The sequence below is a fragment of the Eutrigla gurnardus genome (genome assembly GCF_963514095.1).
Source record: "Eutrigla gurnardus genome assembly, chromosome: 2".
Lineage (NCBI taxonomy): Eukaryota > Metazoa > Chordata > Actinopteri > Perciformes > Triglidae > Eutrigla > Eutrigla gurnardus.
Window position 1 is genome coordinate 11207615 of NC_139916.1, and position 17016 is coordinate 11224630.

General features: G+C 41.8%; 2 protein-coding genes across 2 annotated transcripts; both read right to left on the reverse strand.

The window, feature by feature from the left end:
* Positions 1-489: 489 nt before the first annotated feature.
* gls2b (glutaminase 2b (liver, mitochondrial)) lies at positions 490-12779 on the reverse strand. Its single transcript, XM_084020300.1, has 18 exons — positions 12471-12779; positions 11935-12034; positions 11726-11847; positions 10465-10594; positions 10007-10086; positions 9538-9701; positions 8772-8830; positions 7559-7591; positions 7415-7473; positions 7191-7257; positions 6707-6757; positions 6377-6553; positions 6158-6289; positions 5734-5826; positions 5587-5648; positions 5165-5241; positions 3682-3745; positions 490-3095 (listed from the first exon to the last, which is right to left on the reverse strand). Exons 1-18 carry the CDS (start codon positions 12650-12652, stop codon positions 2939-2941), a joined length of 1809 nt encoding a protein of 602 aa, XP_083876426.1. The 5' UTR covers positions 12653-12779; the 3' UTR covers positions 490-2938.
* Positions 12780-14366: 1587 nt separating this feature from the next.
* On the reverse strand, positions 14367-16674 carry rdh5 (retinol dehydrogenase 5 (11-cis/9-cis)). The gene is made up of 5 exons (XM_084040364.1): positions 16611-16674; positions 16187-16509; positions 15834-16092; positions 15144-15307; positions 14367-14720 (listed from the first exon to the last, which is right to left on the reverse strand). Exons 1-5 carry the CDS (start codon positions 16640-16642, stop codon positions 14500-14502), a joined length of 999 nt encoding a protein of 332 aa, XP_083896490.1. The 5' UTR covers positions 16643-16674; the 3' UTR covers positions 14367-14499.
* Positions 16675-17016: the final 342 nt, after the last annotated feature.

The window sequence follows — 17016 nt, forward strand, 5'->3', positions numbered from 1 at the left end:
TATTACAGCATCTATTTGGGGATGTAATATTTTCAAGGTTAAGTGTTAATTATGTGTTAGAAAAATTAATTTTTGATACACTTTGAAAGGACGCTCTTACAAAAACAGACAATGGCTCTTTGAATATTTAATAATCTCAACTCGTCACTTTGAGGTTTCCAACCAAGAGGGCAAAACTAATTACTGATTAATAATACACAAGTTAATCAGCGCATTTAATGGCAAACAATATTGTTTTGTTTTTTAACATTCTCAAAGGTCAATGTCTGTAAAATCTCTGCGAGTACCGTATGTTGTGTTCCCTACTCCTCTAATTAGAAGCAAGTAATTACATCCCATCCATTATCTGTTGGGGGGCCTTGATTAATTATATTCTCCTGATGAAAAAATGTTCACCTCACAGTTGAGCACACTGTCAGGGGCAGGCTATCGTGAATACAAAATCTGCTTCTTGCACTCTTACATGACGGTTTTCTTTTCTTTTTGTTGTTTATGTCCACAGGTTCCTCCACTTACTAACAACTCAGCCGAGCTTCCTGCACACATCATGTACACACCTCCAGAAAACTAATAAATCAACTCTACTGTCAGGCTGGCAAATTAACCTGAAATAGCAGACGAAAAAACCATTAACATTTGTTGATTACCTGCCTCTTTGGAATGTAATTGGAAAGGAACCAGAGATCTTCAAGTCTGTCTGAAAAACAGCGTCTTTGTAAATTATTTCAGTCAAAAAAAACAAAACAATTAATAATTCATTACCCACTAGGTAAACATCCTTAAATTATTCTCTGCTGCTAAATTTATGCTCTGAATGTCAAATAGTCAACATTTAAAGGGACAGTTCATCCTTAAATAACAAGTATTCTTATTTGTTCTCCCCGTAGAGTTATTCATCAGTTTGGATTGTTTTGGTGTGAGTTGCCGTTCATCGGCTGTAGAAATGTCTGCCTTCTCCTCAATGTAATGGGACGATTTGGCACTCGGCTTGAGTTGCTCTAAGTGCCAAAAATAACATTTGAAAACCTCAACAAAAATGTGTCTTTCAAGAAATCAGGACCCGGTTACTCACGATACAAGCACCACAACCTAAGAGTTTCCCTAGATCCATTATATTCAAGAGAAGGCCGACATCCCTACGGCTGATATCGCCTAAATGTGGCAACTCACTACAAAATATTCTTGATTGATAAATGTCACTATAGGAAAGAGAAAACATTTAAATTTTAAAAATTAATTCTATTTGGGTGTGAACTGTCCCTTTCCTGCATTCCTACTCTTTGAGTTTTTACTCATCAGCTTGAAGATTTTGTAAAAAAAAAAAAAAAAAAAGAAAAGCTTGTGGAGTTCAATTTCATTCCAAATCCATCACATCCAGGTCATCAGTTCTGGTTTCATCTGATGAAACCGTCCACAGTCTTACGTGTCCGTCATGCTAATGAAGGGGCCCAATTTCATTTGTCCAGCAAGAATAATGGACTCCGAGCTCCCACTAGATGTTGATTTCTAACAAATATTGAAAGACAGAATGCCATACACACTGAAGGACTCTGATCACTCTTCATTTTTCCTTCAAAGATGAAGAATGCCAGATGTTTTGTGCCGTACTACTCCTGACCCACTTCAATACGGGCCTTTCCCCGACCAGAATAAATAATAAATAAATAAATTAACATTTGAAATACGTTTCTTCCTCTAAGCTGGTGGACTTCCTGCCTGTTACTGATCTCCCAGGACCACCATCTGTACAGGTGACATCAGCCAGGTCAGTCTTACATAAGCTCTTCTTTGCTGCAGGGATCAGAGCAGCCGTGTTCAGCACACCAACGACGGGGGCTTCAGATGGGGGCACAGTGCCATCTGGTGGAGGCGAGGAGAACTGACATGCGTTAACTCTACCACCTATTGATAAAGACGGAGGAAAGTCTAACCATGACTCAGCGTACATTAGTGTGACCTTTATAGTCACAGCGTCTTAACTGTTTCCCAGAAAATATTATTCAAAACACACAATAATGGCTTTTAAAACGACCACCTGACGACACCACACCTCTCCTGCTGCTTCTCCATCACGAGTTCCTACATTCAGGCAATTCAGTGGTTGCTACTTCATGCTTAACTACATATTTGTGACTGCACGGAGCATTGATTACCATAATAAAACTAAATCCAGATAAAACGAAGCTACGGGCGGCAGATAAACAAAACGTTTTGTGGAATTTTATTGTTTAATGGATTTTTAATGGAAAATATTTCAAATGAACGACTCTTTGGAATTTCTTGTTTATGCAGAGTAAAAACGTTTACAATAGCGTATTATTGGCAATCCAGAGCACTTATTTACAGCTAAAGAACTTCATAAACAATATATCCTACATTAAGATTATGTGGATAATGTAAACTTCCCTTATCTGCCTTGTACACGTCAAATTTGAGATATACTGTACATCCAAACACGTCAGAGTTTCACACATTTAAATGTTTCAATAAGGCACAATAGAAGAATAAAAAAATAGATTACAGTAAAAATGTACTATTGTAATTAATCTGTAGCATTGCAAGAATAAATATCCTCTTATTGAGTTTTTCAAATCCCTTTTCAACAATACTGAGAACATCTGCTACATATAACCCTACATTAATTACACCATAACATGAACATCCAGGTTGATGATGTATTCCAGCAGTACTGAGTATTTTTTTCCCTGCTGTTTGCATTGTATTTTCTCGTCTAGTTGATATTCCATTCCATTTCCCTCTTCAGTCGCTCATCTTTTCCTTTTACGGCAGTTTGCATAGTTAATTTTATCTATATGAACTCCTATTCTGGTCTTTGGAACTCATTTTATGTGCCGCAAATGGACCCGCACTTTTCAAACCCTGACAGATTGCACAGACTTCCCTGACACGTTCCAGTGTGGGCGACCATTCAGACGGGTCACACCATGCCCTCGATGGTGTCCAGCTTCGGCGAGCGCTCGGCCTCTGTGTGCGGCGTTTCCTGCTGCCTGCAGACCTGCTGGTACTCTTTCAGCACCGTCACCACCTCGTCGTGTCTGAACTGCATGGCGTCATCGATCGGCAGGTTCCCCCACCTGCATCATCAATAAGGGCAAAAAAAGAATTTAAAAGGTTCTCAGCAAAATAAGCTCACAAGAAGAAGAAAAAACAAACAGTCTAGAACAGAGGTCTTCAACGTTTTCAGGCCAAAAAACCCCAAGGCTGATAGTGACCCGATGGAGGGACCCCTTATTCCATATCGTATACAATTGTGTTCCTTATTAAACCGGGCCACTAATAATGTGTAGTGCAGCCTACATGTAATTACTACTTTTTAAGCCATTCAAATAATAATTGTTGACAGTTTCATATTTTAATTCAATTTTTTTTTTGGACCTTCAACATCACAATTTCTCAACATAATCAAACAATCAGGAAGAATTATATTTGCTTAATATAGGTTGTATTCATGTTAAGGTGTATTTTTGGACACATTTGAATTTTTAGAAGAAGAAAAAAGTTTCTCGAAGTAATTTTGGGGACCCCTTGCAGGAACTCTGCGAAGCCCCTAGGGGTCCCAGACCGACTGTTGAAGATCTCTTGTATAGAAGTCAAAATATCTGATCGTGATAAAAGAGCACGGGGAAGGAATTCAATCAGTTATAGATGTCGGGTTCTCACCTGTCTTCTACAAACGGATCAACTTTGCAGATTTCGGTTAGGAACTTCACCACATCTATATGACCTGAGAATAAAAAATAAATAAAAAAAAAGCAAAAGCAATTTATAGTTTCCTATCTGGGAGAATTACAGTAGATGGATGCCTCTGATAACTCAGAAAACACTGTATACACTTATACTACTATGTCTAAACTAACATCAGAGCAACGCTAACATAATACTAGCCAGATATTCATGAGCATTAAATAGCATGAGAAATGGTGGCTGGGAGAAAACAAAGCTGCTAAAAATACAAAACTCCATGAGAAAAAAAAAGAAAAAAAGATTTATGATTATTCCCTGCAGTCCCAATCAGATGTATGAGTGCAAAGCTCTGCCTTTATCATGTGGAGGAAAACTGTAATTACTCCGATTTTTTGTCTCGTAAACAAATAACTCGCTTAGCGGGCTCTTTTTTGAAAAATGCAACCGCTGAACGCGCCGCAGCGGAGCATTTAATGTGTGCTGTGAATAAACTCGGAGCGCAACAGAAGACGGACCATATGGTGGGCTGAGAGTGTGTGTGAGCCGATTCATTCATCATTAGTGGGTTCGTATAATAGGAGACTAAAAGGTACTGAGCCTCTACAGTTAATCAAATGATGTGAAAACTCATTTAGCGCTCATTACAGCTGTGAACAGCCAATGCAAATAAAATACAATTATACTCCCGATGAAGTTGTCCTTGCAGTGTGTGAGTTTGTGATAAAGGTGCTGCCATGTCAAACCATCGTGATTAAAAATAATTAAAGCCTTTTTAAGATGAAACATGTGACTTACTACACAGCCTTGTCTACCACAGCAGGCGTGTAGCTCACTCACTTAATCACTGTTGTAATCAATATGTCCCATCCCCCCGTCCCCCGTGACAGGATGGCACAGGTGGGACTCCACAAGCTGACCTACATTTACCAGAAGAGGATCTCCGACCGAAGTGAATGTGCCAGCGTGAGAGTTTCACCAGCTCAGCTTTAATAACGTAGCAGCGTAAAGGCCCTGCAGGCGAGTGGAGCTGTGCTAAAAACAGGAGGCTCGTTTCCAAGTTAGCCAGGCCTGTGCAGAATCAATGCACGCTTGCTAGATTTGGGTCTTGACGCTCTGGCATCATGCACACGTAAGCGACGATGACCTCACGAGGTCGAGGCGACTGTACACAGACGACAGGAGATAGGAAACGCCTGGCTGTTACCCGATTAAAGCGCTGATTTGCTCCTAGTTTTGACGACTAATCCACATTTTGTTGAAAATACATTTGTGTGTGTGTGTGTATATATATGCTGCTTTTGATTGCAGACCTTTAAGAGCTGAGGATGTCTTGTTTTGCCCCGTGGTCCAACTGATTTGCTGCCTGACTGCTTTATAGTTTGCCCCGCGGAGCTGATTTAGTGTTGCTCATTCACTGAATAACAGGAGCAGATCTGAGCAGATCACACGGAGCCCTCACCCTCTGCTGAGGAGATGTGCAGCGCCGTCCGAGAGTCGTAGTCTTTCAGGTCCATGTCCATGGACGACAGAGCAAACCTGAAGACATGGATAAAAGTTACTTTTACTACATATTAAATACACAATTACAAATCCATATATTAACATTGTACGGAGCTAATCAGCATGCAAGTACTAATATGATTATTTAGATTTATGTAGAAAAACAATGGGATGATTTTACAAAAAAATGAAATACTGAAACTAGCCTTTACATTTGGGAAATCTATACACAGCACAATGAAGCAGCTTCCCACGCTTTACAAAGACACCTGTTTGCTTTTTAATTTGTCGCCCATCTGAATAGTTTTCAGCACGCCCGGTGTTAACATTGTTACACAGGACAAAGAGTAATGCACTGTTAATTAATGTGCTGGTGTATACCTTCTCAGGGCGGACACGTCCCCGCTGTAGGCGGCGAACATCAAATTAAAAATGGACTTGTTCTGCAAAAAGAGGATTAGAAAATAAGCACAGAGGGCACGCATCACATCGAACACACCGGCAGGAACAAATGAGAAAGCATCGAACCCTGTCGTCTCCGTCCGACCGCCGAGGGTCCTGCTTCTTTACAAAGTGCCTCAAGTTGTCATAATTGTGGAAATTGAAGAGTGAAACCATCTCCTGAGGGTGAGAGGACGCACCATATTTGTTAGAGGAAAACGCTGGTGGACTAACATCTTCTTTTATGCTGTAAGACAAAGAAGCTCTTTATGGGAACGAAGCGAACAAAGGGTTAAAAGAGAATCAAATCTGAATCTGCTTCCACACAGGAGACTGCCGCCATAAAATAACTCTCGCTATCAGCGTCGGCACCTTTCACAATTTGCTCTCTGTGAGGCGGCGAGACCGTTTACATCTGATATTGATTGTTTATGAACCTTCTGCACACACTTATTGAAGCATATTCTCCTTTGCCAGAAAGGGTCCAAAATACAAATAAAGGCACCCTGACCTGACAGAAGTGTATTCCCCGGACGCTGTTGCCAACTCTGTCCAAAGGTGGAGACCAACACATCACCCCCATAACGTTAGGGATCACCAGCAGGATGGCACCGGACACCCCCGATTTGGCCGGCAAGCCCACCTGGGGGAGATGGGAGATGGGGGGGGGGGTTTGTTTCAGACCCGACAAATAAAAGCGATTCATCTCACCTTCTCGACCGTCACTCACGTGGAAAGCCATTTGGCCCGAGAAGTCGTACATGCCACACGAGTGCATGAGACTCAGAGTGTTCCGCACCGCCTCGGCGCTCAGGACGCGCTCGCCTGTGATCGGACAGATCCCCCCGTTGGCCAGAGTGGCCGCCATGACGCTTCCTGATTCGCAGGTGACCTCGACGGAGCAAAGCTGAGACGGGAAAAAAAAGAAAGAGTTCGAAAAAGAGGGTGGCTTCATGGACAAAACTATTAAATATAGATTTTTTTTGTTGCAGCTAAATCAATATCATGTCAGCTGTAAAGACTCTTAATGAAACGCTGATCTTGTCACAGAGCAGATTACCTGGAAGTAGAAGTCCAGGGCATCGATCATTTCTGCTCCCGCGGGAAAGCACTGGTGAAGGAAATATGATCATTAGGACTTTATGTATGCTGGATCAGATATACTGAACATGAAAATCAAGAATATCTGGGTCATAAAGCTCTCTCTTAGTCGGGCCCCTTGAATAGGGTGGAAGAAGTTCTGCAAAATCTCTCCAGCATGATACTACATGCACAGAGGGGTGGAAGAAATGTATGGAGAGGCCATCGAGAAGGAATCTCCGTTCCCCTTGGTCTCGCAGATCCAGGAGGATTTTCTTTACAAAAACTACTAACTCGCCTGTCATGAAAATACATCAAATAATAAAACGTCTCTTTAAAAAGGAATGTCTCATGAAAGCATGTGTGAACCCAAAACACTTGGTTGGACACAGAATCGGTTCGGGTAAACAGATGCATCAGCAAATAAAAAAGCATTTCTAGTCCCACGGGGCTCTCTAGCTGACCTTCTTCTCTTTCAAGTAGTATCCGATGGCAAAATTTCTGTCGCCTGTTTCTTTTTCTGACTGGAACCTGAGACAGAGAGGCAGAAGGGTTCAATACTGACACATCAATAATGCAAATGGAGCAGCGGACAGGCGATTTACCCGACGCTCTCTTTTAACTTAGGTGTGCTGATGAAGATGTATTAACTTGAAAATGGCCTAAAATGATTGGACGGCACACTCACATGGCGTTGCTGAATCCCACGTACTCTTGGCCCGCCATCTTTTTCACAAAGTCCATAACCTGGGCAGACGAACACAAACATTTTGACGCGTGCTGCGACACCTCGGTTTCATATTCACGGTGTCTGCAGAGACGCGCTACTCACATAGTCGAACTTCTCCGCCTTATTCGAACCCGGCTGAAAACAGAGCGACAGACATTGATTGCCGTGTGAAAAAACAAGGGTTCCTCCACCTTTTCCAAAGTCAAATTCAAGCACTTTTCAAGCATTTCAAGGTGCATTTCCATGCTTTTCCAGCACCTCACAGCTGTGGGAAACTACATATTTGTATACAATACAATACTTAGTATTCAGTCGACTTATTATTGCACTTGTTCATCACATTAAATGAGATGTTATTGTCCTATAAAACAACGACGTGATGTTTTTGGAAGGCTTTTACAGAAATGAAAGGAAAACGAATTCCACAGAAATATAATCACCAACTATTTTTGTATTTATAAGTCATTTTTCATGCAAAAATGACAGAAAATGCTGTTTTCAGTCCCTCAAATATGGAGATCTTCTTTTCTCTGTCATCACATAGAACATACTTTTCAAGTAGTTTCAAGTACTTTATTCTAAATCCAAGCACTTTTCAAAGTTTTCAAGGATTTCCAGCACCTGTACGACAAACCCTGAACAATACATGAATGTATCACTGATTGCATCATTTAGTACCCCATTATCAGCAGGTACAGTACAAGAGGAAAGATAGGCGGTGCTTGTTAAACTACGGAGCTCAAGCAGAGTTCAGGGAGGAATTCACAAAACAGGACTACAGATAACCGTGACAAATGTAAAACCACCCCCCCCCCCCTTCGATTTGAATCTGCAAGCTTTGAATATGTTATAGAAAACCAGTCATATTCAGTCAATAAGATTAGATATGTCTTAGAAACAAGGATGTATAAATAGCTTGCTGCTGCTGCAGCTTCATGACATTTCCCCTGCAGGCTTTGTCATCAAGATACCATCACACTCAACAGCTTGCAGGCTCGAAAACTAGAACATACGTTACAAGGGTGCTGCTGGGACTCGTTTTCTGTTACTAAAAAACAAGAGGAATAGTTTCGGTCTGACTCCAGCATTCTCGTTTAAAAAATGACAATAAGTGAGTGCAATTTATGCAATAAATGTGTATGCAACCATCGACAAAAGTGGCTTTTGGTAATCAAAGATCTAGGCTGACTTTCATGTGTGGAGCAAAGCAGAACTTTAATAATGTTCCACAGAATTCAAGTCCAGTGCAACAGTGTCACTGAATGAAATGGAGAGTGATTTTCTGTGTGTGCTGACTCAACGTCCATCTGTTTACCTTGATAAGAGAGCTGATCACTATGGCTCCGGCGTTCACCATGGGGTTGTGGGGCTTATCTGGGACAGAGGACAACGAGATAAAGGCACAGTGTTAATGAGGGGGTCTATACTATCATAATTAAGTTGAATATTTATTGATAGCTTAGAACAAGGACATTACACTACTATGAAACTATTAAGCTAAGGGACCAGGGGGGCCACTGGACCCCATTTTGGCCTTTTTGCATTGGGTACAATTCCTGACATCTACTTGAGATTTAATAATAAAGATCTATGCTCCTTACCCAAATTACCTGGTTATGTTTCAAAATGTGGGACCAAATATGAGGCATACTGAAAGAATGTTGTAATTTTAACTATTTTCCTTCAACTCTACTCCACCTAAGCTTGACTGGCGGGTCTTATTTGTCCCGCGGGGCCTCCAGTAGAAACAGGCCCGACTTAGACTGTATATAAGAAGAGGACGGAGCCGTGACGCCCCCCCTTTTTGTTTGTGGACTGTGGTTTTGAAGCAAAGCCAGAAACAAGACCTTGAACTCATGTTTACAATGTTAACTGAGGTAATAGATCACGTGAGGAGTAGTGATTTTCTCAGAAACTTCTATACAATCAATTTTGCAACCAGAGGAGTCGCCCCCTGCTGGCTATTAGAAAAAAATGCAAGTTTAAGGCACCTCCACTTTTCTGACCCGGACATTTTCATCAAAGAGATCCTGATGTAAGCTTTTACCATCCAAGAGGACAGCGATGCCCACCGTACACACCTTCATCATCGAGGGACAGCATGTTGAACTTGAGTCCGCTGGGCTCCATGCCGACGTAGCGGTGGACTTTCTCCGTCCCGGCCTCGTGGAGGGCGATGGCGTACTGCAGCGGCTTCACACAGGACTGCAGGCAGAACGGCAGCTTGGTGTCGCCCACCGAGTGTCTGGAGGAAGACACTTGTTTTCAATATGATAATGATTGATTTTTATGAAGAAACTGCGACAAGACAACAAGTTCACGTGTTGGTTCACATATCTGTTGAGATTGAAAGTGAATTCTTCATCTTGGAAACAGCAGTTGACATAACAATCTCACTACAATGCAGCTGCTCTAGAGCTTTCAGTCACACCACATGATCTTCCTCGGCATCAGACAAATCCCATCGGCCTCAACTCTAAGCCAATAGGGATGAGAAATATTTAAAGTGGACCTTGTGTTGACATTTGAGTATGAATCTGGAAGTTGTACCTCTGTCCGTCCACCGTGCACAAAGACACACCCCACAGTTCTGGACTGAACTTGGCGAGTTGGGGGATGTAGTCTGCAACCTGAAGCCAGGAAGTATAAACACAGAGACACAGTTACATCACACGGGGTTCAAGATGCCACCACTAAAAGCGCGGCAGCAGAGGAAGCGTTAGTCAGAAATTATTTTGTGTGAGACAGTTGGAGTGCAGGAAAGTCAGTGAAATGGGACACAAACAGGATTCCTAATGGAGCACTTTATTTCATGCATACTGATTTTGATGCATGCAAATATTGAAAAGGCAGTTTGCATTTAGAGAAAGCTATTTTAACTGTAGATTGAACCTGTTACTACTTCACAATATGTGAAACACATGTAAAAATCAGTAACCACATGTGTGCAAGTCTTGAACAACATCATGCTAATGGGAGACCTGCTAATGACACAAGTGTTTGCATACCTGCCCTTCACTTTGCTTCTGCACCGTGTTGTAGATTTCATTGATCTTTTGTGCAAACACGTCAAACTCCGGGATGATGAATTTCTTCCTGAAGGCCTGGATGAGCAGGACGATGTTTCCACCAACACACCTGGAAGACAAACAACAGCATATAGACACACTCAAGAGCACTTACTGAAGTTCACATTATTTGTTTTGGCTACTTAGATATGAATCAACAGAGAAATCCATGATTTGAAAAAAAATTGTATTTGTTTTGTTAGCTATCATATTTTTAAAAATCTGAAAAATTCAATTTTCATTACTCAGGTGAGATTATTTAAAGCTGTTATTTAATGCAAAACCTAAAAATCGTAAGCAATTTCTGTCTTTATTTGCTTTTTTTTTTAATAACCTGAGTTAATGGGGATAAAAGAATTTGATCAAGATCTTTCAGTCAGCGTCAACAAACAATTAAAATTCACAAATGCGTTTATTACACTTATGTGTTCATGGTGCTCTCTCATAATCAATATGTGTCGGACACAAGGGAAGCAAAACAAGACGAATGCAGAGAGATGTATCATGCAGCAGTTCACATACGACAAATGCCTCATTAGAACGGATTGTTGTCGGAAGGTCAGGCTAAAAATAGTTCTGTCTCATGTCGGGGCTGGGCAGCAAATGGAAAACACAACACCAGCGATGAGGTACGAGTCCATTCTGGGGTCGGGGGGAGGGAATTGTACTGAAGAAGAGCAACACTCCCAGAAAATCAAGCAACAATAGTGAGAAACTTCAATCTATAGTCAAATAAGAAACGTTTCTGGTGGTTTGAACGCCCCAAACAGGTTGTAGGAGTTATTGAATTATTATGGTTTACTTTGTATTTATTTTAGGGTACACTAGGGGCACTAAGCACCAGACCAAACATGTAATGGGCATTGATAAAGGTGGTAGTGACAGGTAAGGCACCAGAAGGGACACAGTTTGTTACCAGAGCAACAGTTGAAATGAAATGAACCAAAACGTGAATCCTGCCTGGACAATGGACTTCTTTTGCCTGAGTTCATACTTATCAAACTGGTGCATCAGCGGCCTTTTGTGCAAGTTTTAATATTGAAAGAACTCTTTTACAAATAGCCACTACACAGCTAAAAGTCAGCTAAAAACTCAGCAATCTACAGCATGAGATTGTGTGTTCGGGGGGAGGGGGGATCTGCATCTACGTGCTTTAAGTTTACAACTGTTGTGGTGACTTGTGTCTAGAATCTTGTCTCACCTGTGGAAAAGGTCTCTGTCCATCATTACGTCACCGACAGACTCCTTTAACGCCTGCCTGAGCTTCTCCATGCAGTCCTTCAGACGGGGGTCCGAGGGGTGGAGGCCCGTCTTCTTCAGGGCCTGCAGGCAACGGCGGAGCAGGTGAAAACACAACAGGTAGACATGGTACACGAATAGGGCTGGATGGAGTTCATTTCGCCTACTTACTGAGGTGAAGTATGAAATAGGGACTTGCTCTTTCCCCCCGGTGATGGTGTAGAAAAGCAGGTCTTCCACGCCCGAACTGGGCGACTTCGAATGGACATTCCTGATGGAAAAGCAAACATTCTTTCTTACAGAAGACATTGCTGAGAGATTGATTTCCTCTAAAACTGCTAATTAAGTTAAATTAAAGCAGCCAATCAATCATGCAAAATGATCTGCAAATACAAGTATATATCACTATTATGTGAAGATGTGTCAGGTTGACAGAGAAACATTTATTTTACATGTTTGTTTTAATTTTGAATGATTTTGTTGTGGACATATTTTATTATTACATAGATATTTTGTCTTTTTGACAGTTGTCGCTTTGAAGCTGTTACCATGCCTCCCCTTGCTTAAAAAAATACTATCAAAAAACTTTGCACTCGATATGACACCCATAACTATTTCTATATACCATTGAAATGCGTCTAAGAACAGGTAAAGGTGCAGGGGGACGCCACCACAGCAGGATCTCGCTGAGCTGTCGCGACACTTACATTTTGAAATGGAAGTGATCCAGGTGTGCGGACCGGGGTCGCTGCTCCTGTGAAGCCTCTGTGGAGCTCGTGCTCAGACGACAACACGCTGGCTGGAGGATGTAAAGCTTCTTGGCCACATCTGTGTGTCTGACGACCAGCAGCGCGGAGCCGGACAGCCGCAGCGCTCTGAGACGGTGCATGGCCGCGCACGAAGCCGCCCTGATAGCGCGACTCGACGGCGAAGACGAGCAGCAGGTAACCGGTCGGTTTGTTTTTGTTTTTCTCTCGTGGCGTTTTCGAGCGTATCCTGCGAGGTCGCCGGCTCTCTCCTTTTGGCCAAGCTGAAGTTTTGCCGCCTTCAGGTGTCGTCGGGAATTCTGCCATCTTCGCTCCTGAACTTTGTTCTTTCGCCAAACTGAACTGATACGAGCTTGTGTTGTTAAAATCAGCGATGAAAAGAAACGAACGTTTACTTAAGTAAGCTACTGTACTCAAGCACCCTTTTTGAAGTACTTTCCTTGAGTTGCTAGGTATCTAAATACTCCATTACATTTCAGAGGGAAATATTTTAGGTTAGGCCACTTTTTACCCCCACTACATTTAGGGTATTTTGTTCATCTTAATAATACAACATATTATCAAGAAATAATTATAACTACGGATAAAGAAAAACTCACTTCAAAAAATTTTCAAAAACAGTAAATTAATATTTACCACCTGTAGCATTTAGTATATATTTATGCATCAATATTTATATTATATTTGAATGCTAAGCACAATTTTGATGAAGGGCGTTTACTTGTAATAGGGTATTCGACACTGTGGTATTTCTACTGTTACTTATGTAGAAGATCTTCCACCACCGGTTAATGTAATTGTAAATAATATATAGCACAGTTATGTAATATATATATATATAAACTTTTGCTACTAGACACACAAGTAGGCTATTAATGATCAAGCATGTGCCATAAAGTAGAGGACATTTTTTTTTTTTTTAAACGAGGGGCACTTGAAAGCAGCAAGGGGGGGTCTGTTTGCTAAATTACCATAAATTACAAGCACACTGCCTCGTCGCAGCTGTCTCTTGACTGGCAGGTCCAGTAACCAATCAGAAGTAAGGAATGTATTTTGGCCAGCAAAGGTCTTCCATGAGCATTTAATGGGCTTCAATCAGGATTAATTTAACATTTGGTTTCCACTGATTTCAGTAATTTGAAGGAATAATAAGTAGCAAGCAGTACTTCGCTGTGATGAAGTCGTAACATAACCTCACATGCCACTAACGAGTGGGGGGTATTGAAGTCTGAGGAAGCCTTTGAGCCGTTGTGTAACGACAGGTCAGCCAGCAAGCGTGTCGGTTTATTAGTATGAACACCAGCAGCTGAACCTGATCAGAACATCCTGTCAATGTGGCTTAACTGATAACTAACTCAGCTGATAGCTTAAATGAGCTGAACAACAACTAATGTTATCAAGGCCAATAAAAGGGGATTTGATGTCTTACACACATAAAACCACAGAATTCATGCTTCCAAAACTTCTGAAATCATTAATGTCTTCACATTGTTGTGTGTGTGCCATTTCTTGACTCGATTGACTATCTTGATCGCATAATCCTGTTTATTGAGCTTGGTTTTACAGCATCAAGGAAGGATGCTCCAGGCAAATACACAACTTTGTCCAAAGGCACAGCATAGTGCGTATATACAAAACAACAATTAAACAGAAAGTTATACAATACGGGTTCATTATTTTCTTTCATATTGTCTAGATGTGTCAAGATTAAATAAATATGACAGCAAAGACATCATTGCAATTGTCATCATTGATCAATGTAGATAAAGAATATGGGTATTTTTAAAGGCAAAAATATTTAGATTTGATTATGCCCATATAAATATAACAACAGCAACATTAGGTCATTGCATGGTCGATAAGGTTTATGGGTATTTTGAAAGGCCAAAGATTAATTTCTTTAAGTCAACCTCTGCACTGCGTCAAAATGACCAAACGGACTGATGACTTTCTTCAAAGTCCTTATGAGTTACACGCTCTTCGACGGGCGAGGCAGCACCAGCTTCAGCCCAATGTCAACTACACAGGAAGGCATGTACGAGAGGGGGATCCAGATCAGCTTCGCGTCCCAGCCGGGGCTGTATCTGGTGCGTGGGTAGGCGGCAGTCAGAGCGTGCTCCATGCAGCCGGTCACCTTGGAGAGGTCGGTGTCGCAGATGGCATTCATGATCAAACGCTGGACCTTGATGTCTGAAAAATGAGAATCAATGAGAAGATATTTGATGCATGAATCTTGATAACCGTAAGTCCTAAATTTTCCTGATATTTGTCCGACATGAAAACGTGAATGACGCTATCTAGAGCCACAGATTGGTTTGTCCATTCTAGGCTACCGTAGAAACATGGCGGCCGGCTCCACCCTCTCCACATTCCATAGCTGTCATTCCAAGATAACAAAAACACAACAATTCTTATTTACTGATACAACACTATCGAAAACATGCTTATTAATATCATATACCATTTCTGCTGTTATATATCCCCAAATGCTGCACACTGTTCCTTTACCAGCACATGAGAGTTTTTTTTATTGGAATTTTTATGCAGTCAGAGTTCAAAATAAATTGTGATTTCTACCTTGCAGTATAGGAATGGGATTTTGAAATGCATTACATTTGTCAAGGTACTTGTCTCCGTAGCTGGCTTGTACTTCGGGGGTGAGCTGGTCCCACAGGCGATGCAGCTCCCTCTCCAGGGGGTCCAGACTCGTCACCGCAGTCTTGAAAAACCCTGGCTCGATGATGCACACATTGATTCCAAAGTAGTTTATGTCTCTCCTGAAAACAGAAATGTCATGTAGAGAAGCACATGACAGTTCATAGTATACGATATAGACTAGAATATAGAGTTGGATACAAGTAGGTGACACCGGCTGCAACCTTTTTTTGCTTGAAGAGTTAATATTAGAAATAGACACGGTAGTTTGAATATCATATTTAGTAAATAAATGCAGTGAGGCTGTCTGGTGTCATGAATCAATATTTGTCTGCCTGGAATTTGTTATTACTGCAATTTTTATTTGGATGTGTTTTATTGCTCTAAATGTGTGTTATTGTTCTGTCTTTTATAACAGAAAATGTTTCATGTAAAACTCTGTCTGCAAACCAAATCCCTCTCATGGGACAACGTTGATGTGAAGCCTTGAATGACTATTTGTTCTTATTAGAATCTAGGTTGTTGTAAAAGTGAAAGACGTTAAAGACTAACTTGGCTCCACATAATACTTTCTTCGCGTTTGATAAAGCAGCTGGGTTGCGACAGAACACTCCTTATCTAGAGCTGATGAGGTTACACAAGTGTTACCTGAGGCAGTCGGAGAAAGACTCCACGGCGAACTTGGAGATGCAGTATCCGCCGCCGTTGGCCGCCACCCGGCCCAGCACCGATGCTACGTTTACGATACGGCCACGGGCCTTTTTGATAAGGGGCAGGAAGGTCATCGTCATGGCGATAACGCCATTCATGTTGACTTTCAGCGTGCTGTGGAAATCCTCCACTTTCATCCACTCTGATGGACCCATGGGTAAGGAGCGTCCAGCATTGTTCACAACACCCCAAAGTCCTACAAAAAAGAAAAATCGTATTATAAATCCGCCTCATGAAATTGGATTAAATCAGTCGTGCTTTATTTCAAACAATGCAGCATCAGCCCTCACCCTTATCGCCAACCTCCTGCTTGGTCCACTCCATGGCTTTCTGGACGCTGTCCTGATTGGACACGTCCAGCAGGACGGTCTTCAAGTAAGGCCCCGCCGCCCTCTTCAGGTCATCGGCTCCCTTCTCCGTGAGACAGCCGGCCAGCACGTGGAAACCTTTGCGGTCGAGCTTCTTACACAGCAGGTTTCCGAACCCAGAGTCACAGCCGGTCACAAATACGTACTTGTCGGTGATGTCCTCGATCTCCAGGCTGTCTCTGTACAGCCACACGATAATCCACAGCACCACGAAGGTAGCGCCGATGTACGACCAGGCATTTTCCCTGGCGGAGAACAGAGAGAAGACGAGGAAATCAGTGGTTTGACTTTGAGGTTCAAAGGTTAGGCTACAGTAAGTGCTGCTTAAAACGTTGGTAATTCTTACCCTAAAATGTCATAGAGGAACTGCGTATCCATGCTGCTTCCAGGATTAGAAGTCACCCGCAGTACTTGGTGCTTGCTAAAAAAAATTGCATAAATGTATGGAAAATTGCCAAATCTGATTTCTTAGGATGTAAAAACACACCAACACTTATTTCAGGAATCCCCATAACTAAAGCCATACTCCATTTCATAAATTTTTAGGGTTTATGGAACCTTCAAGATAAGAGATCACAGAGGACCTTGGTAGAGGTGCTTGTAATAGAGGACTGCTCTGGGCACATGAGAAATCTTTGGATAATACTCTTATGGAAGAAAGAAAGGCATTTGTGAGGGAGGGGTGCATTGTTTTTGAAGCATGAATGTAATGCCTGTGACGGCGCTGCTTAAGCTGCTCATTGCAGAAAACC

Coding starts and splice junctions, on each gene's coding strand:
- gls2b (XM_084020300.1), bottom strand. CDS start 12,652: ATGCACCGTCTCAGAGCGCTGCGGCTGTCCGGCTCCGCGCTGCTGGTC. Junction 5,827..6,157: donor GGGGAATACACTTCTGTCAG/GTCAGGGTGCCT, acceptor TCTCACCCTCAG/GAGATGGTTTCACTCTTCAA. Junction 3,096..3,681: donor GATCCGTTTGTAGAAGACAG/GTGAGAACCCGA, acceptor TTGATGATGCAG/GTGGGGGAACCTGCCGATCG.
- rdh5 (XM_084040364.1), bottom strand. CDS start 16,642: ATGGATACGCAGTTCCTCTATGACATTTTAGG. Junction 15,308..15,833: donor TCTTTCTCCGACTGCCTCAG/GTAACACTTGTG, acceptor TTCTGTTTTCAG/GAGAGACATAAACTACTTTG. Junction 14,721..15,143: donor AGACAAGTACCTTGACAAAT/GTAATGCATTTC, acceptor CTCATTTTTCAG/ACATCAAGGTCCAGCGTTTG.